This window comes from Clarias gariepinus, chromosome 23, assembly GCF_024256425.1.
Source record: "Clarias gariepinus isolate MV-2021 ecotype Netherlands chromosome 23, CGAR_prim_01v2, whole genome shotgun sequence".
NCBI lineage: Eukaryota > Metazoa > Chordata > Actinopteri > Siluriformes > Clariidae > Clarias > Clarias gariepinus.
The window spans coordinates 7,300,927-7,325,685 of NC_071122.1; the positions used below are offsets into that span (position 1 = coordinate 7,300,927).

Genomic DNA, 24,759 nt, shown 5'->3' on the forward strand with positions numbered 1-24,759 from the left:
AAAAACATCTAGTATATTTTTGCTACATTTTAATGCATATGCATGCCAAGATACAAACCGCAACTCATTAGCCAAAATGATTTATCCTGGATATGGTTGGATCCAGTAGAGGGTGATATAAGACAGTTATAGTCATTGTGTCAATTGTAATTCCTCAAACTGTGCACACATTTGTACACACTTGGAAGAAACATTTTGTATAAGTAGGGCCCAAGCACTACAGGGTGTGCAGGACCCTCTTGTTTTCCTAAGGATTATTATTTTTTTCGCCACCCTTTTGGGCTTTTTGGGTGTCTTAACATGTCGAAAACTCATGAAAATTGGCAGACAGGTTGGAATCTGCTGCCATTAAGATGCCTGAGAGTCGCATGGCCCGGGACCCCCAGGGGCCCCAAACGAGATTTTACTGCATAGCTCATACACACGTGCACGTAGGCACACGAAACTCGGTACACATTTAGAGCTCATTGAGCCGAACAACTTTCGCACTGCATGTCATGGGCTCAACTCAACAGGAGGCCGGTTATTTTGGGTCGTTCTCAAAAACAAATTGATCAAACAGATGGATTTTAATTTACGTCTCCTAGGGAATTTTTACGATAGCCACCAAACCAGGCCGATAAGATCTAAAGACATTGAGGACGCAAAATTTTTGATATCTCCAACTTATAATGCCTTAAACTTACACTGAAAAAATGATTAAAACTTTCTGTGTGGCATTATATTGAGTGACATTATATTCAGTGACACCAAGTTCAGTGACATCATAAAGTGATGCTTATTTTGCAGCATCTGTGGCCTATTAACCACACGTACACACATACACTCACACACACAAACACATCACACACACACACGCATGCACACACACACGCACACACACATACATCACATATATGCGCACATACATACACACACGTGCCCACACGCAGAAACACCCACATTCACACACACTAACAAATGTTAACACACAGACTCACACAGCACACACAAACACACACACACACACACACACATACACCTCTCTCCCTCACTCTCACACACACTAACACACTCAATAAATAATTCGGGCCATAACTGACATGCCCTGTGTAGTGTGTGATGTGTGCAAGTTGTGTTGGGTGGCAATGGCTTTTTGAGGTCTTAACACACTCAAATAACACACAGGTTGTGTGGTGCCCCCGGGGCAGCGATGGCACAGGGTGCTTGGGCCCGTAATCGTTGCTTGCAACTATATTTATCTTTGCAGTTTAAGATAAGAGATGTTATTCTGATTTAGAAAAATTACATATTATTTTTTTTAACTAATCTGGCATTGGTGGCTCAGTGGTAGGTTCCTTGCCTTGGTTTGAGTCCCTTACCTTGGTTTGAGTCCCATCCACTGGATGCAGTGCCGGTCCCAACCCCGGATTAAATGGAAGGGTTGCAGCAGAAAGGGCATTTGGCGTAAAACCTGTGCCGAGTTTTGTGCGGACACTTTGACAAGATCAGCTGTAGGAGAAAACAACAGCAACAATATTCATAAAATTTATCTCATATCTTAAGAACATGCAGTATAATCTTCTTTTACAATAAAGATATGATTCATCATACAAAACATGTTAGAATTCTCACTTTATATGCTACATTATTATACTTAAACATCCACTGCTTATTCTACAAGAAGTTTGGAACTGCCAATCAACCTAGACTGCTTGTCTTTGTACTGTGGAAGGGAAACCCACCAAGCACGGAAAGAACATCCACAGGTGGGTGTAAAACACAATGTACAACTTTCAGTATTTGGTTCAATATAAACACTGCCTGACCAGAAAAAGATGTTGCACACTCTTTGATTTTAGCTTAGTTTTTGGCACACAAACTGTAGGTGCATCAATTTATGCACTTCCCTTTTTGCATCTTCCTGATGCACTCATCACTCCGGAATAAAGGTCAATCAGGACTCATCCAACCACAAGACCTTTTTCCATTGCTGAATTTTCTTATGGATGCACAGCTGTTTACACCACATTGTACTGTACATGTGGAAATGCTTTTACCTTCACTATTAAACATAGCTTCGATTTCTACATTTACATTGTTAAGATGCAGCTTCAACTAACTTAAATCAATCTCTGATCACAATCATTAATGTTAATTATTTTTTTCCAGGCTTTTATAATGTGTTGGTCAGTTTGCAACCCAATTCTAGCATTTTCAACAATCACTTTGCTTTGAATTTAGGTCCTTCTTTTTGTTTGGAATTCTGGACAATTCGGGTACAATTTAAATAAGCTTAGTGGTAGCTTAGTGGTTAAGGCATTGGACCACGGTTCGGAAGATCCCAGGTTCAAAGCCCACACCCACCAAGTTGCCACTGTTGGCCTTCAACTGCTCAGATGTGTAATGAGATAAAAAAAAAAATATGTAAGTTGCTCTGGATAAGAGCGTCTGCCAAATGCCTAAATGTAAATAAAGTTAGTTCATAATTAAACTAGTTCTTAGAGTTGAACCCTTCTTAATAATTGCTTTATGGTCAGGAATATTATTTAAAATTGGATTACCAAAACAGTCCAACTAGAGTTTTCTTCAGTGTGAACCAGCTGGTACCAATCAAGCTTGGCATCTTTCCACTGAATCTGGGTTTGATTGAGTGCTTATGTAATAATTTCCATTCCTTCATCGTCTTAAATCCAAATAAATTATCCCTTTCTGTCAGAATCAGGGTTTGTGTGTATCCCATACATGTGTTTTTTTTTTTTTTACTATGTCCATAATACATTCTGCTTTTAACCATTTCTATACACTTAATTAATTAGAAATGCATCTTAGGTACTGTATGTCATTAAAATATTTAGTGACATACAGTCAAGGTTTTCATCCCCTTGCTTCCTGGGTGAAAAGAATGAATATTATTTTATAGCTAACTCAATTTTTTTTATTTAATACTCATATTCTGTACTTACATTACATATTAAATCAGAAACCTGACAAAGAGACAGCATTCAGTTCCCCTTCATATGCGCAGAGCTCTGTTTTGTGGTAATTAAAGCTCAGGGGAGTCCATCTGTTCGCCTGCTACGTGTCTATCTGCAAAGAAATGCCAATCAGCATCGCGATGTAGGGAACAAGCAGCTTTAGTGGTGCTTGTTATGAATATTAAATATAAGTATGAGCTGATTCAAGATCAGTTTTACTGTACATGTCAAGAGATTTATGGTTTAAGTTTAAAAAATGCAGTTTAGTTTTTTTTATAAGTTGAAGTATTTAATAATATATAAGTGTTGTTTCCCTACAAGAAAAATAAAGTAGTAAATAATATAGTGTTTTCAATCTCATAGTAAAACTATACTAACTTACTATAGTACTGTACAATGCAGTAATAGTAAATACTACAGTATACCAAAGGGCATAATATTGTAACTTTCTATATACCACAGCATACAATGGTATGTGGTAAGTTAGTAATACAGATTATTACAGATTATTGTTACTATAGTAAATAGTAAAGTTTACCACAGTGTGTACTAAATTACTATAACAAATACTATACAGTTAAAATTTTATTTGTCACATACACAGTCATACACAGTAGGATATGCAGTGAAATGCTTATACGACTGCTCGCGACCTTTAAAATCTAAATTATCAATAGAAATAAATTATAATTACTGTACAAACATGCAAAATATGGAAAATGTGAAAAAGTGTCAAAAATGAAATGTCCATAACATGCATTGTGCAAAAGGATGTTTTTAGTCCTGTGTGATGTTTAGGTTGAGAGACCTTATCGCCTGCGGGAAGAAGCTCCTCCTCAGTCTCTCTGTGTTGGCCTTCAGGGAGCAGATCACTTTCCTGACTGCAACAGAGAAAACAGTCCATTGTTGGGGTGGTTGAGGTCTTTCACGATTTTCCTGGTCTTGGTCCAGCAACGCTTGCCGTAGATTGAGTGCAGGTCAGGAAGCTCGGTGCGGGTGGTGCGCTCAGCTGATCGCACAACCCTCTGTAGAGCTCATCAGTCCTGCAAGGTGCTGTTCCCGAACCAGTTTGTGATGTTTCCCATCAGGATGCTCTTTATGGTGCAGGAGTAAAAGTTCCTAAGCGCCCCGGAGGGAAGTCTTTCAAGCGTCTGAGGTGGTAGAGACGCTGCCGGGCCTTTTTTTACCATGGTGTTGATGTGACAGGTCCATGATAGGTCCTACGTAATGTGAACACAGCGGTATCTGAAACTGTCCACTCTCCAGATTTCCAAGCTCCTTTAGGTAGACCGTCTCATCATTGTCAGAGAACAGGCCCACCAAAAACGGTGTCGTCAGCAAACTTAATGATGGTGGTGGAGTTGGTGGTGGCCATGCAGTTGTAGGTGTACAATGTGTACAGCAGAGGGCTCAGAACACAACCCTGGGGGGCTTCAGTGCTGGGGATGAGGAAGGCTGAGACATGTCCGCCCATCCTATGGTCTGCCATTCAGTTCTTTACAGAATATAGTCTTTTTTTTTTTTTACAGTAAATACTACAGTTTCCCACAACATGTAGTACATTGCTTTAGTAATACTACAATGTATTACAGATTGAAGTAATTATTATACTAAATATTACACAATTTACGACAGTGTAGTAGTAAATTACCACAATAAATACTACATTTTATTATGGCATGTAGTAAATTACTATAGTAAACTACAGGAAACGTAAGTCATACAGTGTAGCACAGTGTATAGGAACTTTCTATAATAAATACTATAGTATACCATGGTGTGTAGAATCTTACTATAGTAAATACTATAATTTACTACAGCATGTAGCATATTAAATGCTACAGTTTAATAAAGCATATATTCATTTTAATGCAGCACCTAAGAAATTACTATAGCATGTTTGGATGTTTTCCTGATGCTTGGTAGGTTTCCTCTGCCTACTCCAGTTTCCTCACTAGTCCAAAGACACCATTAGCATTTCCAAACTGCCTACAGTCTATGATTACAGGGGTAGTGTTTGTTCTTGTGGCAAGTGATGAGTTGGAACATCACCTTGTACCTAAAGGTTCCTGGGATTGGCCCTGCAACCTTACATCGGCTAGGCAGTATAGACAATGGACGAATGTGCCTTAGTGCTTTACATTTATTACAGCTATTACAGACAGACTGACACCAAGTTTGTGTACTTGCTATCGACGGATACTTTCTACCCTAGAGATATATCCACTTGGCAGTTTCTTTGGCAGGTACTTAAGGAGTCGGGTTGCCAGCTCGATGCCAGATTGTCATTCATTCATTCATACATTATGGGCAATTTGGGAACCCCAACTATCCTTAACTGCTTGTCTTTGGACTGTGTGAGGAAACTGGAGTACCTGGAGAAAACCCCACTGAGCACGAGGAGGACATGCAAATTTCATGCACATAGACCCAAGGCAGGAATCAAACCCTTGGGAGGAGCAAAGCAACAATGCTAACTACTAAACCACTAGCCACCCTCACCACCTTCAGGCTGTCTGATTGTCTTCTTCTTTGTCTTTCGGCTATTCCCTTTCAGGTGTCGCCACAGCAAATCATCTGCCTCCATCTTACTCTATCTCTGCTTCCTCTTCTCTCACCCCAAATAACTTCATGTCCCCTCTCACTGCATCCATAAATCTCCTCTTTGGTCTTCCTTTAGACTTCCTGCCTGGCAGTTCCAATCTCAGCATTCCTTTACCAATATGCTTACAACCTCTCCTCTGTATTTCTTGCGGTAAGTTAAACCGCAATTATTCCAATTAGTTAAATCAAAGTGATGCATAGCAGACAGTTAAGTTTGACACCTTCAATACAGCTGTCACTCAAATCCATCACATCCATGCCCATAATTATGCCCATTATTATTGGCTCAATAGAATTTTCCTGTTGAATTACATATCAATTTACCATGTATGGTTGTCATGAATGGAAAATCAAGCTATGAAGTCCAAAACTGTTTTTGTACCAGACTGTAAACATTTATTTGAACATCAAGGGTGGGGTGGCTTAGTGGTAAGCACTGTCTTGCACCTCCAAGGTCCGGGTTCAATTCCTGCCTCTGGTCTGCGTGCATGGAGTTTGCATGTTCTCCCTGTGCTTGTAAGGTTCCCACCTATTGCTTCAGTTTCCTCCCACAGTCCAAATATATGCAAATTAGGCTGATTGACATTCCTGAATTTCCCATAGAGAGAGAGAGTGTGTGTGTGTGTGTTTGTGGCCTGTGGTGCATTGGCTCCCCGTCCAGGGTGTAGCCCGCCTCATGCACTACCTACTGTAGGTCTCCTAGGATGGAGTCCAAGCCTCCTAAGACCCTGACTCACTTTTTCAGCCAGCCCCCAGTGGATATTCGAGGAAATGCATTTTATTTATTTATTTTTTTTCAGTTCCAAGGTTTTTGTGAACCGGAAGTTGCCTCTCGAAGTAAACCCTATTCGATTAAAAAAACAAACAAACAAAAAAAAAAAAACGTAAAAGTGTAAAATTAACTCACGAGAAACTTTCCTTTATCACACCAAATATACTGTTATTTGGATAGAAGTTCAGCTATGATAAACCTGTTTCATTTTTTGTATTCTGGAAAAAGATGATTTTTGACAAATATTATTTTGAATATTATGACGAAAATGACTGGAACACAAGGAAAAATTGAAATAAAAAAAACGAAAAAAAAATTACATTGCGCACTCGATTACATTTCCTACAGCTCATCGATGAACTCTGTGATCGATTACTTGACTTGTCTTTCTCTGAAAGCGCATGCGCGCCCTTCCTCCTCCCTTTCTGCCAAAAGTATCCGCCATGGCTCCACTCGTAAGTACGAAGTCGTGCTTGAACATGGTCGAATATCTCGTGTCTCGTCCTGGTGTGGGGACGGAAACTGTTAGAGGTTTTATTCGAACCCCTCACCTAACGTTCCGCGTGATTAAATCCCGGTTTCGCCGAAAAATTGCGAACTTATGAGCGTCTGTTTATAGTGGGTCTGAAACGAGGCCTAGGAAAGCACGTTGTAGGCTGTAATGAAAAGCCTGAAACCACAAGTACCCAGTTATTCTCTGTTTATGCACTAAATACGGTGATAAATACCAGCTTTTTAAGTATATATGTTGCACTTTCTGGTTGTTAATGAGTTTATGACGTTGAGACGAGCTAAAGCTAGGCTAAGGTAACAGATAAATGACATGCTGTCTGATTAGTCATGATACAGTAGTAACCTTATAGCTGTTCATGTACGATTAAAATACTATGCTTATGTTTTCAATTTTCCCGATTAAATATGATGATTAACTAATTATGCACTCTATAAATTTAGCTGATTCGTTCTGAGCCTCCATATTTAACATTTAAGCAAAATCTATAAAACCCCTGGTTCATTTTCTTTGGCAAAGTCCAGAGGTTGTTCACACTATACAGTATTTCCTTTAGATTCTTTGCTGTTTCTGATAATCTCCCAATACGCTTGATCTGTTTTACCCTCCTTCACGAAGTGTGATTTTTGTGTATTTGCAGAAGAAGCCTATAGTGAAGGGTGGCAAGAAGAAGAAGCAGGTCCTGAAGTTCACGCTGGACTGCACCCACCCTGTTGAAGATGGCATCATGGACGCGGCCAACTTTGTACGTATAACACATGCAGATATGTCGTATCACTTAAAAGGATTTTAGACCAGAGCACTGTTTGAGCGTGCAGGATGCGTAAACTAAAATGTGTTTGACTTGTGCTTCAGTGTTTGAGGGTCTTTAAGGCTCTATTATAATATACTGGTAAATAAGTACCTATAAAGACCATTGAAGGACCTGAAATCCGCCTATTTTAAAACAGCTTTGGAGTGTGTGGCGTTTCTAGATTGTAACTGTTCAATCCTTAGTTTGGGTTGTCAGTTTGTGTGCTCTCTGCTGGGCCATGCGAGTGTACCTCGGGTTCTCCGGGTTACTCCCATCATGCATAAACATGCCAGATGTTAAATTGTTGATTCTAAATTTACTTAAAAGTAGTGTTTGGTGCCTTTTTTTTTCCTGCCTTTATAAATAATTGGCAAGGTTTGTACTGTAATGGCTCAACTTTACATAAACTCAGACTGCAGGGAATGTATTAACCAAATAAAACAAGTATTAAGATTTTTTTTTTTTTAATGATTGATATGGGCATGATTATTTTCCATTAATTGCCCAGCAGCTGGTGGCTTAGTGGTAAGCACTGTGGCCTTGCACTGACAGGGTCTTGGTTTGATTCCCTCCCCTCCTCGGGTCTTGTGCATGGAGTTTGCATGTTCTCCCTGTGCTTGGTGGGTTTCCTCCAGGTATTCCATTTCCGTCCCACATTTCAAAGACATTCCCAAATTGCCCATAGTGTGTGTGCGTGCGTCCTGCGATGGATACATCGCAGTCCAGCATGTGCCCTGTCTGTGCCAAAGTCTCCTGGGATAGGCTCCAGACCCTCCACGATCCTGTACACAGATTAAGTGTTATAGATGATAAATAAATGAACAATTGCCCAGACCAGGTGGTTCAGTGGTGTTAGCATCGTGGACTTGCACATCCAGGTGTGAGGATGTTTTCCCCATTTTTGGTGGGTTTCCTCCAGGTACTCTGTTTTTTTTCAACAGTCCAAAACGTTTTAAAATTGCCCATTGTGCATGTGCTCCACCTCGTCCAGGGTGTACCCCGCCTTGTGCCAGAGTCCCCTGAGGTATGCTCCAGGTACTAGACTCAGTACAGAATAAGCAGTGTAGAGAATGAGTGTGCAAAGTCTTCCCTGACATGACTGAGTGTAATCCTGGCTTGTACCAACTTAAGCCTGGAATAGACCTGCAGATTTCCTTGGCAAATTTAAAGCGCTCAGATAAACGTTTGATTATTTTGCATTTTTGAGCAAGCATGTGAGATGTCGGTTTCTCCTGTTCTTCATGTAGGAGCAGTTCCTCCAGGAGCGCATCAAGGTCAACGGTAAAGCTGGGAACTTGGGTGGTGGCGTGGTGTCAATCGAAAGAAGCAAGAGCAAGATCACCGTGACCTCAGACATCCCCTTCTCCAAGAGGTTAGTTTAGCATTTATGTGCTATGTATGTTTTCCTTTAAACTCCCATGTTTCAGGAGACTCCGGAGTGGAGAGTGATGTCTTCTGTGTGGTGTGGAGTGTTTTTTTTTGCTTTTTTGCTTTTTTTCCCCCCCATTCTGTGTAAACTGTAAAGAGAGGTATGAACAAAAATGCTCGATCAAAAGCAGTTAATTAAATACTCATCAAATGCATGCCTATCTTCATGACGTTTAATGAGTGTTAACTGAACTGTGATTTTTATACAACATTCTCCTGTAAAACAGTCATTGCATGTATGATTAAGTAAAAGTTAAATCTTCTCAATTCGCACGTCTGTCAGGAATAGGATCGTTGTACACAGTCATATGAATTTATTTTACGTGCATCACTACTCAAATTTAATAATACTTTATGCCAGTAATCACTAAATGTGGATCACTTAGCAGGTCCAAAATGCGTGGCAGTTCTATCCGGAATTCTGATGCATCTTTAATAAATGAGAATAGTTCATTTACCTTTTCCCCGTCAAGGTGGGCGTGGCTATACACATCACTCAACAATCAATGCGATAGTTTACTGTGTATGGACAAATTTAGCGTAAGAAATAGAAATGAAAGCATGACACAGCATGACTTACTTTAAAAAAGTAAGTAGATGAAGAAAATGAACCTTCAAAGGTAAATGGAAACATGTTTTTCCTACAGGAAGTTTAAAACCAGTTTCTCAGTTTGTTGTTACGATATTATCGATATTAATGCAATATTAAAAAGCGGTAGTGTGAAGTGCCACCATGTTTGTCACCAAATTTGAGCATCTAACAACAGGAATTTAGCAGTTGAAGTTTAGTGGCTCATTTCCGTGTTGGCTCTAATGCAGAAAATGTAAGCTTGCTAAACAGACACCCCTCCAATATACGTGTGTAAGTACATGTAAAGTGTGTTGGGGTAAAATAAACATGCAATTTAGTGCTGAAATCTTAATGAAGACCTGTGCAATCATTTAATTGCAAAAGGCTGCCATTTTTTTTGGTAATATTTGCAGAATTATAAAGGAATAAATGTTTATCAATAATATTTTTAAGGTGAAAAAATACAACATCCTATTAATGGGATTAATTGTGCCATTGTTTGCTGCCAAATAAATTTATGTAGTTGTGTTTCGCAGTTTAACTCACCATTGTCGATCACAATTTTTATTTTTTCCTTTTTGATGAAATTGTAAAGCTGTAATGCATATAACATATAAGCAGATTTGCATGAAGTTTTAAACTGTGATGCAAAAGCCACACATTTTCAGTTTTTGGAAAATATTTACCTGTATTTTTATTTTACTCTTAAAGTATTTTTGTTAGTTTTTCTTTCCTTAATACAAAATGTTTAATTTAAACAAGCCAGGAACGCAGATTCAGGTAAAGGATGGAAACATGAAACCTTTTTAATTTATTTTTTTTTAAATGGCATCAACTTTATTTAGGTGAACGCTGAGCTGTGAATTGATTTATTCTAGGCCAGTCAGGAACTGTAATAATATGAAGCGTTTACAATACTTGATTTTCTTTTTGCGTTTTCTATCTCTCGTTCCAAAGGTACCTGAAATACCTTACTAAAAAGTACCTGAAGAAGAATAACCTGCGAGACTGGCTGCGTGTCGTGGCAAACACCAAGGAGAGCTACGAACTGCGCTACTTCCAGATCAACCAGGACGAGGAGGAGGAAGAGGACGAGGATTAAACTCATGTTCTTTTGTAAAATTAATAAATTTTCAAAAGAATTACTCTTGTGGTGTTTTTGTTTACTGGGAGGTTAAATATAGTTTATTTATATTTATACAAGTTTTTTCGTGCAGTTTAGGTTTAAAGGTCTATACAATTGATTAATGGATTATGACATTCATATGTGCAAAAACATTGTTATACAAATGTCAGTGTAAGACATATTAGAGATGTGTGTGGAGGGTGGATATAGGTTCTGTTATGCATCACAATTTCTTTTGTGTGGCATTTCATGTATAGCCACATTGATTGCAAAATCCTAATGCCATTTATTAAATTTAAGGTAGTAAAATGGTGCAGTTCCTCAATATTCCTACAGGTGGTGTACGCTAACCTTTTCACGCATTGGCAGACAGTACAGCGTCCCATGTGGTGGAGGCAAATAGTTTATTTAGAACCAACTGTGCCCGCAACCTTTTGTGGAATTTAATTGAACACTTGCAAGCACGTTTTTAAAAATGTCCAATGCGATGTGTTAAATTTTTGTATGGACAAAAATCAAGTGTTACTGTAAAGTGCATGTATTGAAGGTTTAAGATCGTTTTCAAGTAGATTTTAATTGCACACAAGCATGTATTTAAAAAGTTAACAGAACTGTCTGAATTTTGAGAATTGTTTTTTCATGTGTTTTTTTATGCTAATTTGAATGCCCTTATATCATATCTTCTCTTCCCATGGGCCAATTACGATGAAACAAAGTCTATATGTTGCCTTAAGCTCGACCAAATACACCTGTGAAAACTCCATTCAAATCCATTGGTAGTTTTTATATAATGTTTGCATAGACTGATGTAAATTCCAAAAACCATCTTGATCTGATTTATTATTCATCTTGTGTCTGTCCCTACCCAAATTCTTTTTTTTTGCAAATATCAATATACAGACAAGCCATTTTTTATAAAACAGTGGTGCCAAAAGATTTACAACATGCCTAGGTATTGTGATAAAACCTTATTCTCCCTGGTGATTCCCACCAATAATAGATACTATGACAGTGTGATACAAGACAGAAATTTGAATAGACATTAAGTGTAGAGCAGTTAAAATGTAATGTCATGAATCTCGTGAATTTAAAGTTAAGCTAATAGAATGATCTTTATATACGACCTTAGAGAGACACTACATGGCCAAAAGTATGTGGACTCATCATAGTTGCTTATTAAACATCTCATTGCAAATTAATTTCTCTTAAGTCATATGGGAAGGCGTTCTGCTAGCTGTTGGAGTGTGACTGTTGATTTGTATTCATCCAGTTACAAGAGCATTAGTGAGGTCAGGTACTTGTGTTGGGGTGTCAAGGAGGCTTCAGTTCCAGTTCATCCCAAAAGTGATCAGTCACAGCTCTGTGCAGGACCCTTGAGTCCTTAATACACCATCACTTTGCCACTTACAGGAGCATATTCATGCTGGAACAGGGCCTCAGTTCCAGTGAAGATAAACCTGTGACAGGGTAATCCGAATGGAAGGCTCACTGATGTGTATGTGGAGTAAAGGCTGGCCCGTGTAATCTGATCCAATAGAAGGGCTACTGTAGCTCAGATTGATTAACAGGTTATTGCTGGTTCTGATGGTGAGAAGTCAGAACACAGTGTACCGCTGTTTTGGTGGTAAAAAGGAGAGACCCAGTAAATATTAGCCAGATGGTCATTATGTTATTTAAGTTGAGTACTAAATCTTAGAAGTAAAAGTTAAGAACAGTTTTTCAATAAAGATTTTGATGATATTTAATTGCAGTGTTGGGGGAAGTTACTTGTTAAAGTAACTAATTACATTACAAAATTACTGTCATTAAAAAGTAATCAGTTACATTACAGCGTTACTTTCTGATAAAAGTAACTAGTTAGAGTACTTTTTCATTGCAGAAAATGAAAACTCCTTTGTGATTCCTCATGCATGTTGTTTTAGTCAAGACCTTTATAATTATTCTACTATCACTCATTAAACTTTGGCCCTTTATCTGTTAACTAATAATACCCCTATCTCACCTACACGGTATCACACGGTGGCTGTAAGTACGATTCACCATGATTTACCATGGAAACCTAATCACAGCGCAAGTTTTGGCGCTGTAATTAGGTTTCCATCTTTCTGCGCGAAAACGTTAAGTTTCTTTTGCGGTCCTCGTGGAAGCTCGCGGACCTTGAAGAACTTTGCGGAACGTCGGCGGTAAATCGCGGCGGCTCACAGTGCCTAACAACACATCTTGCTGCGAGTCAAACCGCATAGGTGAGATACGAGTATTAGGTTTGCATCTTTTCGCGCATCGGTCCTTGTATAGTCAAACCGCATAGGTGAGATAGGGGTATAACAGCAGGAATAACAGAAGGGGGGGGGGGGGGTGTTATCGGGGCTTGTAGGACGACTTTCACACACACACGCTAACGAATTGGGAATGACTGCTGTCTGGCTCACGGATTACATATATTGTCTTATTAACATTACATTTAAAAAAAAAAAAACTAAATAACTGATTACTTAAATGGCGGACATAACGCGTTAGATTACTCGTTACGTCAAAAAAGCCCAAGTACTCTAACGCATTTCTTTGTACTTTGTAACGCGTTACATCACACTGTTTAATTGTAATGGCGCCACATTCATTATTTTGGGGTCTCATCCTGCATCATGGCGACGCAGAAGTGTAGCGATTTCCACTGTCACCTTGCATGTCCAGAATCCAGGTTTGATTCCTGTCTTTGGTTTGTGTGCATGGAGTTTGCATATTCTCTTTGTGCTTGATGGGTTTCTTCCAGGTAGTCTGGTTTCCTTCCACAGTCAGAAGACATGCAGATTAGGCTAATTGGCATTCCCAAATTGCCCATAGTGTGTGAATGAGCATGTGAGAGTATGTGTGTGTACCCCATGTTGGATTTTAACCCCATTCAGGGTGTACCCCACCTCATAAGTCTCCTGGGATAGGCTCCTGTGACCCTGGATGCAGGATAAAGTGGTATAGACCATGAGTGAGTGAGTGAGTGAGTGAGTGATCCTGCTTCACTGTTTTAATAGTCTCACATTTTGTCTAACCTTTGCTAAGAAGTTAGCATACACTGTTCCTCTGGATGTGCATTATGGGTACAGTAGTCTCTTCTGCTACACACTGGTATATAGCGCTCGTGCATTTTCTCTATCTCACTCCCCACCCCTTCTTTGTCTCAACCTCCTTACAGCTGTAGTAACCATGACAACCGCTCGTGACTTCCAGCCGGCCATGTAGCTGCCATGCGCGCGCGCAGAACATAGCAACAAAGCTTTGTATATTAAAATGTCTTGTTTAATTTTAATCCCGGTGGCCATGTTGGCATCGAGAGAGTTAATCAGCATAAAGCGAAACACACACATATTGTTTGCTAATCATTATTGAAGTAACAGGACATAAAAAATGTCTCTCGCAGATAATATTAACTAAATAAAAGCACAGGATGAAATAGAACGAATCATGTGATGCACACAAAAGGCGCGCGAGTTATCCTTTACCGAAGAGGCCTAGCGTTAACTGTCGCAAAAAAAAAAAAAAAAAAACCGGCTCGCTTTCCGTTTCCTCGCGCTGGCTCGAGCCAACTTTCTTCTCTGCGTTTGTATATTTATGTATAAATGTACACTCACACACACACACACACACACACACAGTATGTCCCGACGTGACCTCCTGTTTTTCCTCCGCGCGCGCGGACACACTCCACCGGGGAGAGGAAGAAAAAACGGACAATGCGCGTGAGAGAGATGAAGGGGGCACGCGGCGCTGTTTACACACACACACACACGCGCGCGCGCAGATATCTCCACGGGCTGCTTTCTTCCGCGCTCTACTACTAGTAACACCTGGTTACCAGGGCAGCACTACTAACTAGTTGCCTGCGCAATTATGGGATGGATTGCCATGGCAACAGACCAGACGTCACGAGCTGGATCTGGGCATGTGTGTTCCATTTTCGTCTCTTATTTTCAGAGCCGAGGATTTTTGGATAGACGAGGAGGAGGAAGAGGAGCGACTCCAGACCTCCAGAGATTTATTTCTGTTTTTTAGTAAAAAAAAAAAAAAAAAATAGTGTAATAATATACAATTATATATAAATGTAAAAAAAAAAATCCCCAGTTTTATTTCATTTTTTCTAGTCTTCATCTAGTCCTTCGTTGCTTAACCGGGAGTTTGCACGACTTTTTCCTTTTTTTTCCCCCTCTAACCCCCCTCCCTCCAGGACGCACGGATGTAATTTTTGTGCGTGAGGGCGCGCGCGCGTGTGTGTGCATGCGTGTGTATGCGTGTGCGTGTGTTATGCGGTGAAGATGCCCGGATCGCTGAGCAACGAGGAAGAGGGCCAAGACGATTTGGATTTTGAAGACGACGTGCCAGGTGAGGGGAGTGAATGAAGTGGACATGGGAGGAGAAAGGAAAGAAGGGACAGAGGGAGGGAAGGAGGAAAGGAGGGAGGGAGTTTGTAGCCTTCAGAGATGTTCCTGCTGCTGGGATCGATGCATGGGGGTGAAAAAAAAAAAAACAGAACTCTTTACACCTTATACAAAAGAAGGGGGCAGGACGCAGTGCCACAGAGATGTCATAACCACGTTATCGTATCGCGTCATGATCTCCTGTGCCCGAGGAAGCCTTCAGTCTAGCCGACCATCCCTGCATCCTGCATGCCTTTGTGCTTCTCTGGTTTTCTTTCTTTCTTGCATGGAAATGCCTTCTGTTACAGTGCTTCACGAGAAGAGGACAGCATGTCTAAGATCTAAGCTGGCATCATTTTTCATCCATCAACATCTCCATGTCATTATTTTAAACTTAGTCATATGTTCTTGAGTAAATTATAACATAATGCACTACGGGACAGAGATGAAGGCCAGCTTTTGTCCTGGGTCCAAAAAACATCTGGTCAGGATTCCTCCAAAGAGCCACGTGTGACAGGAAAACATCACCTATGCACTGTAGTACTTTCACCATTAGGATTCGACTCTGGATAAATAATGTCCAGATGTCGTTTGGTTTGGTGCATTTGGTATGATTTCTCTAAATCTTTGGACAATCCTACATGCTGTATATAAAAATTGAGATATTTGAATGGTTACCAGATTTTGTTTTGCCAAAAAAAAAAAAAAAAAAGGTTATGCTTTTCTGAATGAGAAACCAGGTAGAACCCTTATGGACTAACTGAAAAACCTGTTCGATTTCGGTTTCCTTTTAAGTTTATTACGCGGATGTCACACAGATCCTGGTCAAATCTTGGTTGAATTCTGTTAACTAGTCCATGTGTGCATGGATATTTATCATTTTTTTTTATTTAAAGGAGGGGTTCTTGCTTGCACGCACAAACACACACACACACACACACACTGCGCTATACTGTAGGTCACTTAAATGGACCTTTTTGGAAAACTTCTTGGAGGATCTTCATCGGATAATCGGCTCTGTTTTTCAATGTTAGTGCGTAGACAGGAAAAATTGTGCTTTTGGCTTGTACAAGTTTGTGATGTATGTCCTTTATTAGACATCAGACTGTAACATTCACAGTAATTATTTCTTTTTCTGTTTTCTGATTGGCAGACATGGCTTTCCAATCAGGGCTAGATTGGCTTAGCATGCTCTTCATGGTGATTTTTTTGTATTTTTATTAAAGATAAAAAATTTTTTTTAAGAAAACCCCTTTTTAAAATTTTAATATTTTAACAGATAGTCCAGTAAATGTCATCATCCATTTTTTTTTCAGTAAAGATCCTATAAAGATAGACCTTTGATTTATAAAAAAAATGCCATCAATCAGTGCAAATTTATAGGGAATGCATCATCATATCGAAACTTTGATTAATCCTATAACAGCACACATAACAGCACACATTATTAACTCGCTATAACAAGTTATGTGTTTTACTCTTACTTGATAGACATGGAAGAGACAAGTTTGTCGTATGTTCTGAAAGTGTTAATCTATATATGAAAATAAATTAAAAAATATCAGAAAACTCTAAAGTATGCTATAAAAAAAACTTAGTAAAGCTCTCTTATTTTACTATATCTTAAGCAAGTTAACTCTTAAAGGTGTGTGTTTATGTTAATGCTCCAGCTGAAATAAGTATTGATATATCTATCCATACTATACATATCGTACCTTAAATCTACTTCTTTACCAAGTCGCTCCGCTGTTTCAGTGTTTATGTAAATGAGCTACAGTAGAGCCACGCCCCACCAGAGAGCCAGAGAATATATATATATTTTTTTATCCACAGTTGTAATCTTCAAAGTGAATATCAGGCTGCTGGTTTTTACACCCTAGCTGCAAAATCAAACATATGTACAGTGATTACATCTTCCTATACTTTACACTCATATTATATAAACATGCTTTGCATGTATTGTTTTTATACTTAAGAGCATAATTTGGCTTTTGCACTTTGCAGGTAGTGAATTGGAAGTCTTTTTAATGTGCATTAATAATTTTTAAATATATTTTAATTAGTCCGGGTTAAGGCCAAGGGTACAAATGAAATTGAATGTATAAAAAAGCATGAATTAAGCGGTATAGATTTTAACTGGAAATAATGTCATATTCTAGCAAAGTAATTCTTACACTTAAAAAGTCTTCCTCTATGTAATAATCACAGCCGATTCAGAATCAGTGCTATTATCAAGTCTTGTTTAAGAATCGATCGTGTGGAAGTTTGAGATTTGCTTCTAGTACGTGTAGGAGCTACGCAACACTAGACTGCAGTAAATAGAGTTTGACCTCTAAAAGGTACCTATAAAACAGTCCTTTTCTTCCAAATCAAATGAGAAACTAGCCAATCGACAAACTATTCTGGAATGTTTTTTGATCACTTTAATATACTGCCTAGCCACTAAAAAGCCCCTGTTTCAGAGGGGTTTAGTTATTGGCTTTCATCAAGCGAAGAAAACATTAAAATTAGTGAAATCAGGCAAAAAACACACATTACTAAAACATGGAAGGATAGTGCTGGACTGTCGACTTTGCAGAAAAAATGTGGCTGGAAAACAGATGAATGCCTGTAATCAGAGATCGCTGATTGCAGAGTTGTATCATAAAAAACGGGCAGTAGAAATCTGTGTCTAATCGTGAAAGCAAGAGCATTTCTTCACACAATATGATACGAACAGGTTTGGGACTAAACAGCTGTGTGTCCGTTATAAAACTAGTCAGTATAAAGATTGAATTTTGGAGCAATGGAAAATGGTCTGGTCTAATGAGGTCAGATTGAACCTATTCATGAGTGATAAGTGCGTCAGGGTGAGAAGGGAAGGGGGGTGCATGAATCGATGCACCCATCATGCATAGTGTCCACTGTACAAGGCTGTGAAGGCAGTGTTATGATCCGTGGTTGCTTTAGTTGCTCAGGTCTAGACTTAGCAATGCTATTTGGTAATAAAATTAAGTCAGCTGATGACCTGTATGTATTGAATGACCAGGTTATCACATCTATAGAGTTTTTCTCCCTGCAACACTTACAATATATGGTTAATGGTGAAAATGTGTAAAGAGTGATGTTTCAGTGTCAGTCATTGCAGACATGTAGAAAAATGGAGACTTCTGTGTGGAGATAAGACGACTGATCAAACCGAAAAAAAAGAGAATGCGCTTTAGGTTTTCTGTTTTTTTTTTCTGGTTTACTGTGCATTAGTGCAGAATCACCTTAAATCCATCATCCAGCTGAGGTTTTATGATTTACAACTGCAAGCAAACATTTCCCTCCTACACAGCTGGGAATATTATTTCAGCTGTAATCTTGTAGTCTCTATTTAAATCTGAGATGGTTTCTGTGTCCTATTTTTTTGCCCTTCTTTAGCCCGTCAGTTCTGGACCATTACATTTTTTTCCAACTATGATTGTTTAAGATGCTGAGAAGGTAATACGTCTGGTCTACAGCGCCAACCATGTGATGCGTCCATCATGATGGATCACTCTAATGAAACAGACTCTGCTATATAGTATTAATAATGTAATTTACATTTACAGTAAAGACTGGCTGGATTATAATTTTTAGGAAGGATCGCATTTGTATCCTCCTGAAAATTTTATTACAATTCGCTGACTGGATGTAGCCTCATCTGCCTGCACTTCCTCATAACGCGAATCTGTGGTGGATCTATTTTTCAAAATAAGGCTTCTAATGTTGCTTTTAATACACGCCAAGAATTGAAGGAGCTCCTCTGTAGCTCTTAAACAAGACTCATCAATCTCACAGTCAGATCAGTCTCTGCCTTCCTGCAGGGTGCAGGTGCCACGCTGGGAGAGATGTGATGAAGTGGCGTCGAAGACGGGCCGCAGTTGCACTTCTTTATACTGCCATGGCGCTCTGCGTGATAAAATCAATGCCGTCATAGTTTTCACGCCTTCAGCTGCCTCGGGGGCGGTCCGAAATGATATCGGGTTAGAACTGCGCTTTAGATGCTCAACTTTGTTGTTTTTTGCATTTTTTTCTTTCATCAATAGAGTAAATCGATCGGATAAATTAATAGAAAAAAAGCTGATTATTTTAGGTCAGATTTTAAGCCAAGACTAAGTGACTGCTCTGCAGATTGACACTTGGTCAATACAAGAGCGGATTTGCTTTTTATTGATTTTGGAAAATGCTGCTCGGATTTCAGCGACTTTGCACTAGTAGACGGAGCAGTTCAGTCCAGACTTCTTTGGAATGCTCAGAGTGTAAGGTTTATACTTTGCTGTGAACTTAGGTGTTTTATTTAAATGAAAAAACGGTTTCATACTACGGTTCATATCTAAATCTATTCTTAAATGTCCTGTGCTTTATCCAACTCAGTTGAAGCTTTAACCATGCTTGTATATATATATATATATATAAAAAAAAAAGCATAGAAGCTAATGAAAAAAGCGATGCACAAAATCAAATCCAGAAACTCCACAGACTTCTTGGATTTGTTTTACATTTGCTTGGTTTGAGTTAAACCAAAACTTCATGCCACACAATCCACACAATCCCTATAATTGCTTGATGTTTGCATGGATTTGGTTCTGCCAACTTAAAAGTCTTTCCTCAAGCCCTCACCTGTTTGGCTGAAAGTAATGTAACAACACACTCATTTGTGTATGTCAGAACTCCTTAAATGTAAGCTAACCCTCAAACATCTGGATGAAATAATGAGTATGAAATTCTCTACACAACTGTAGACCTGTATTACATTTGAACGGTATTTTCATGTGGACCTCTGGACCTGTTTTCCTAAAGCTTACAGAAATTCTTATTAGTATTTCCAGCCAGGAACTGAGTGATCTGTGTGGTTTTAGCCTATTAATACTTCCTGCATATTCCTCTTTGTCTCTTAATGAGATTTAATAGAATAAGAAGTCTGAAAGTTGTGCTCGTATTATTTAGTTCTCCTATTTTGATTTCCCAATGTCATGCTACTGGTTAGCACTCCCGCCTTGTACCTTCACGTTTGGGGATTTGAAACTCGCCTCTGCTCTGTTTGCGTGGAGTTTGCATGTTCTCCCAGTGCTTGTTGGGTTTTCTCCAGATACTCCAGTTTCCCATCAAAGTCCAAAGACTGGCGGTGAAGGCTGATTGGTGTTCCCAAATTGTCCAGGGTGTGTGAGTGTGTGTTGTAGGTTGCATGAAATGTAGCTTTCCCTTACAGCACATCACAGGTCATTGGCATCAACCATTGTGCACAATGGACAGAAGGATGGAATTGAATTGAATCTGAATTACTAAAAAGAAACAAATGTTTAAGGTACTGTCCCATATCATGGAAAAAATGCATCCATCCTAGTCACAGCACAACCATGTGAAAGGTTAGCATATCATATAAGGAATTGCACATGACGGACTGTTGTGATTCGATACCTCCTGATGGGAAGCAGATTATTTTCGTTGTTTCTCCTTATAAGATTATATTCTTTAATAGTGTGTAATTTTAAGTGATTTTAATTTTTACATGTTGATTAATTGAATGTCACTCCCTATATAAATGTATCATTACAGTTACTGTTAAGGAACATTTGCAGTATAACATTTCATTTATTTATAACAGTTACAAGCATCTACAGCCCTTAGGTTTTTTTTCTCTTTTGAAAGGGAATATATAAAAAAAATACAGCTTGTGACTCAGTTTCTGAGAAAGTAGAAAGTGCAAACCCATCTTACCTGAGGACTTTCTGTTGATTGTAAACTTACTGACTGATTAAAAAGCACTGGAGACTTTGTTCATAGTGGAGACAGTGGAGACTCCCTCCGTGACACTGGAGACTCCTTCCATAAGGCTAACACTGGAGACTCCCTCCGTGACACTGGAGACTCCTTCCATAAGGCTAACACTGGAGACTCCCTCCGTGACACTGGAGACTCCTTCCATAAGGCTAACACTGGAGACTCTCTCCATAACACTGACACTGGAGACTCCCTCAATAATGGTGACACTAAAGACTTCAAAAAATTCCCTAACAGAAAACCTTATAATACCAACAGCTACATATTTTGCATTGTTAAATAACACCCATTTATAAAATTAACTTATTATGGACTTTGAGTAAGTGCTGCATTTGCAGTACAAGTCTTTGTGAACAGTCTGTTACTATAAAAACAGTAATGGATTAGAACAAGGATGCTAACATAAATCTGTCATTAATGCTACTCTAAGAGCCAGAATGAAATAAATTATGGACCGGTCATGGTAGAAAATGATCACCAGCCTCACCTGAGCCGGTCACTCATACTGGCATCCAATAACTGAAGATTTATTAAGTATAAATGGCCGGGCGCTGTGAAATGTCAGAGAAATGCTATGGATGAGGAATGAGGAATTATGTCTGTAAATAAGTGTTTTTTTTTAGAACAAGACTTCTGGGTATTGTTGGCTTTGAAGTTTACTTCCTGCCCAGAATACTTACTGTACACCTGTGTCTGTGTTTTAGGGCCACTGATTAAGGAATGAAAAATCTTCAGAATAAAGTAATTATATTTAAAATATTTGAATAATGTCATACTGTCTGATTTTATGAATAAAATGGTGAGCAAAGAACAGGTTTAATACTTAGGAAATGAGGTCAAAATATTTAATATAATAAAGAAAAAAGTTAGTGTATTTCAAGGGAATAACTATAATATTACAAGGAAAACAAGTTTCAATACTTAGTGTAGAAAATGGTGATGTAAATAAAAAGTAATCTAATCTAATATTATGAGAAAAAATATTGTTTCAACCTTAAGGGAAAAAAGTTTTAATGTCTTAAGAGACAGTTTAAAGTGGGAATAATTACAGTATTTTGAGAAAAAAAAGCCATAACGTTTAGAGAAAAAAAAATATAATATCTAACATTACAAGTAAAAGCATTGGTCACAATGTTTAAAGAGAAATGTACTAGTTTAAAACGTTCAAAATACTTTAAGAAAAATATTGCCATATTTCACTGTAAAAGCCAGAATATCATTATAATATTTAGAAAATTGGCCTAAAATATATATCATAATATATATATACAGTATACAGTCCCAAGCCCAGATAAAATGGGAGGGTTGCGTCAGGAAGGGCATCCGGTGTAAAACCTGTGCCAAGTTGTAGTGCGGACTGGGTATTCCGCTGTGACGACCCCTTGCCAGGAGCAGCCGAAAGACCAACAACAACAACATATACCCATGTATTAAACGATCAAAAAAAAAATTCTAATATTTTACATTAAAATATAAGATGTAAATATTTTTTTAATTTGTTGATATTTTGAACATCTTCTGTCATTATAGTGTGTCATTTATCTAGGGCTGGACTATTTGATCAAAAGATCACATTGCCATTACTTTGCTACATATTGCAATTATTGTTTAATCTGCCATATGTAACTATTAAATGTACTGTTTTGTATTTAAATGCAGTTACAGTGAAACCTCGGATTGCAAGTAACGCGGTTTGCGAGTGTTCCGCAAGATGAGCAAGGATTTTAATAAATTTTGACTTGGAAAACAAACAACTCTTGATTTACGAGTACCAAGCATCATGTATCATGCATGCGCTTCTTGTTTTGACGCCGAGCGTCACGTAATCACAAATGAGCCAACGTTTTTTCTCTCTCATGCTCTGCAGAATTGCGGGTAATTGTCTCCCCTGCTGGGTCTTAGTGCTTGTCACTTACTGGTATAATCAACATCCGTGCACATGTGTACTGTTTGCTATAACACTGTGACCCCGTGTGTGCACGTAAAACATATTTAATTTAGTTTGTAAGCGCGTGTGTACAGCGCGCATGTACTGTTTATTATAACACGTGTGTACAGCGCGCGTGTAAATCAAAAGAAAGTCTCATTACAGAGGGTAAAGATCCATTTTCTCCGTCTCTGTTTCAGCCTTTGTGAGCTTATGTGTGTTCGCATGCGTAATTTGACACCATGCCGGTTCACACACACTCTCTTTGGTGTGTGTGTGTGTGTGTCTGAAGCACCGCCTCTTTGATTCACACACACACAAACACTCCCTGCCCTACACAGAACACTGCTTTGTCGCGATTCTTTTTAAAGGTAAAGTGTAGGTTTGTTTGTTTGTTTTACTTTACAGCAGTGATTCCGTTAGTATGCGCTCACACGAGTGTCATTAGCGATTTTCCATGCTAATTTTTTCCGACAAAACAGTCTTTTCCTTAATGTGTGTGTGTTTGTACGAAAAGTTTACTGTGTATGATGAGAAGGGGGAGACGGGAGGGGCTGATTTCAAACACACACACGCACACACACACAGCGCCTGCCCGCATAAACGGAAACCTTTATCTGTCGGGATTTATTTTAAGGTGAAGTGCAAATTAATTTGTTTTATTTTTACTTAATATTTTGTATTAATTATTTTTATGTATTTATTTTTTGGGCTGTGAAACGAATAATTTAAGTTTACATTATTTCTTATGGGAAAATTAAATTTGGTTTAAATTTGGTGTTTTGGAATACGAGTCCGCTTCCGGAACGAATTATGCTCGTAATCCAAGTTTCCACTGTATCTAGGCTAACAGCAAATAACTGAACAAATAATCTAATTAAGAGCATGGTTGCCAATATTAAATTATTTTAAAAATAAACCAGTACTTATTATTGACGAACGTTTTTGACTAACTCTATTTAAATTCCGGCTATGTGTTTATTACTTGTAATAATTGTAGACCTTTGCGATTTAATAATAGTACAGGCACATATCATAAATTGATGGTGCAGCAGTAATTTTATCTCGAAACATTCCTGTTTTATTAATATTTAAATTTTTACTTCTGTAGTATGAGAAATGACAGGAAATTAAAGCTGTGTGTGGTGAAAGGCCCTTACAGGTTTTAACCAGAGTATGTAAAGAATTGTTGGACATTTGGTGTTTATGTCCAAAAACTGTTTTGATGTTTTCTGCGTAACAGAAACGATAGGGTCTAGAAATGTATGATAAAACTGGAAGGTGCATTTAGATTTGGCCAGATATTTCAAAGATCCCTTCGATAACTTTGACACACAGACTCTACAGGTGAGTTTTCTGCATAGTTCAATTACAAAACTCGCAAGAAGTTTGACTCTGATACCGTCCTGGTTTCAGGGATCATCTGATACTCAGAGCTCTGATATCACAATTTTATCGAAAGAGAAGAAAGTGAGCGTTGCATTTGTTTCCTCTCTTATCATCTGGCAGAACGAACTGCTAGAATATGACAGCTTTTTGGGTGTGTGTGTGTTTTCTTTAATAATGATTAGAGACGGGGCTTCCGTTGTTAATCGGTGAAGAGCCCATCAACAGTATGCTGTCTCCATTGAGCCTGGACGTTGAAGTTGAACGCTCTCTGAATCCAGTACGGATTGCAAATCGTCTGCGCTGAAAACCCCTCGAATGCCCTCTCACGGAGCGGTTAAATAGAGGTTAAGTGGATTTTAAGGATAGCGTGCAGGAGCTACAGAAAGCCTCTTTTTTCTTCAGTTCCCTCGGGGTGCAGTGCAGGATTTGAGACATGCTGCGTATTTCATGGCCTACCGCCTGAGCAGCAACATTAAGAGAACGAGAGA

General features: G+C 38.6%; 2 protein-coding genes across 2 annotated transcripts in view; both read left to right on the top strand.

The window, feature by feature from the left end:
• Positions 1–6,701: 6,701 nt before the first annotated feature.
• On the top strand, positions 6,702–10,778 carry rpl22 (ribosomal protein L22). The gene is made up of 4 exons (XM_053483535.1): positions 6,702–6,788; positions 7,485–7,589; positions 8,885–9,009; positions 10,594–10,778. Exons 1-4 carry the CDS (start codon positions 6,735–6,737, stop codon positions 10,736–10,738), a joined length of 429 nt encoding a protein of 142 aa, XP_053339510.1. The 5' UTR covers positions 6,702–6,734; the 3' UTR covers positions 10,739–10,778.
• A 3,764-nt stretch (positions 10,779–14,542) lies between these two features.
• chd5 (chromodomain helicase DNA binding protein 5) overlaps positions 14,543–24,759 on the top strand; it is a 50,590-nt gene continuing 40,373 nt past the window's right edge. Inside the window, exon 1 of the mRNA XM_053484291.1 lies at positions 14,543–15,133. Within this exon, the coding sequence (XP_053340266.1) occupies positions 15,067–15,133 (67 nt within the window). The 5' untranslated portion in view covers positions 14,543–15,066. The remainder of the gene's footprint in view (positions 15,134–24,759) is intronic.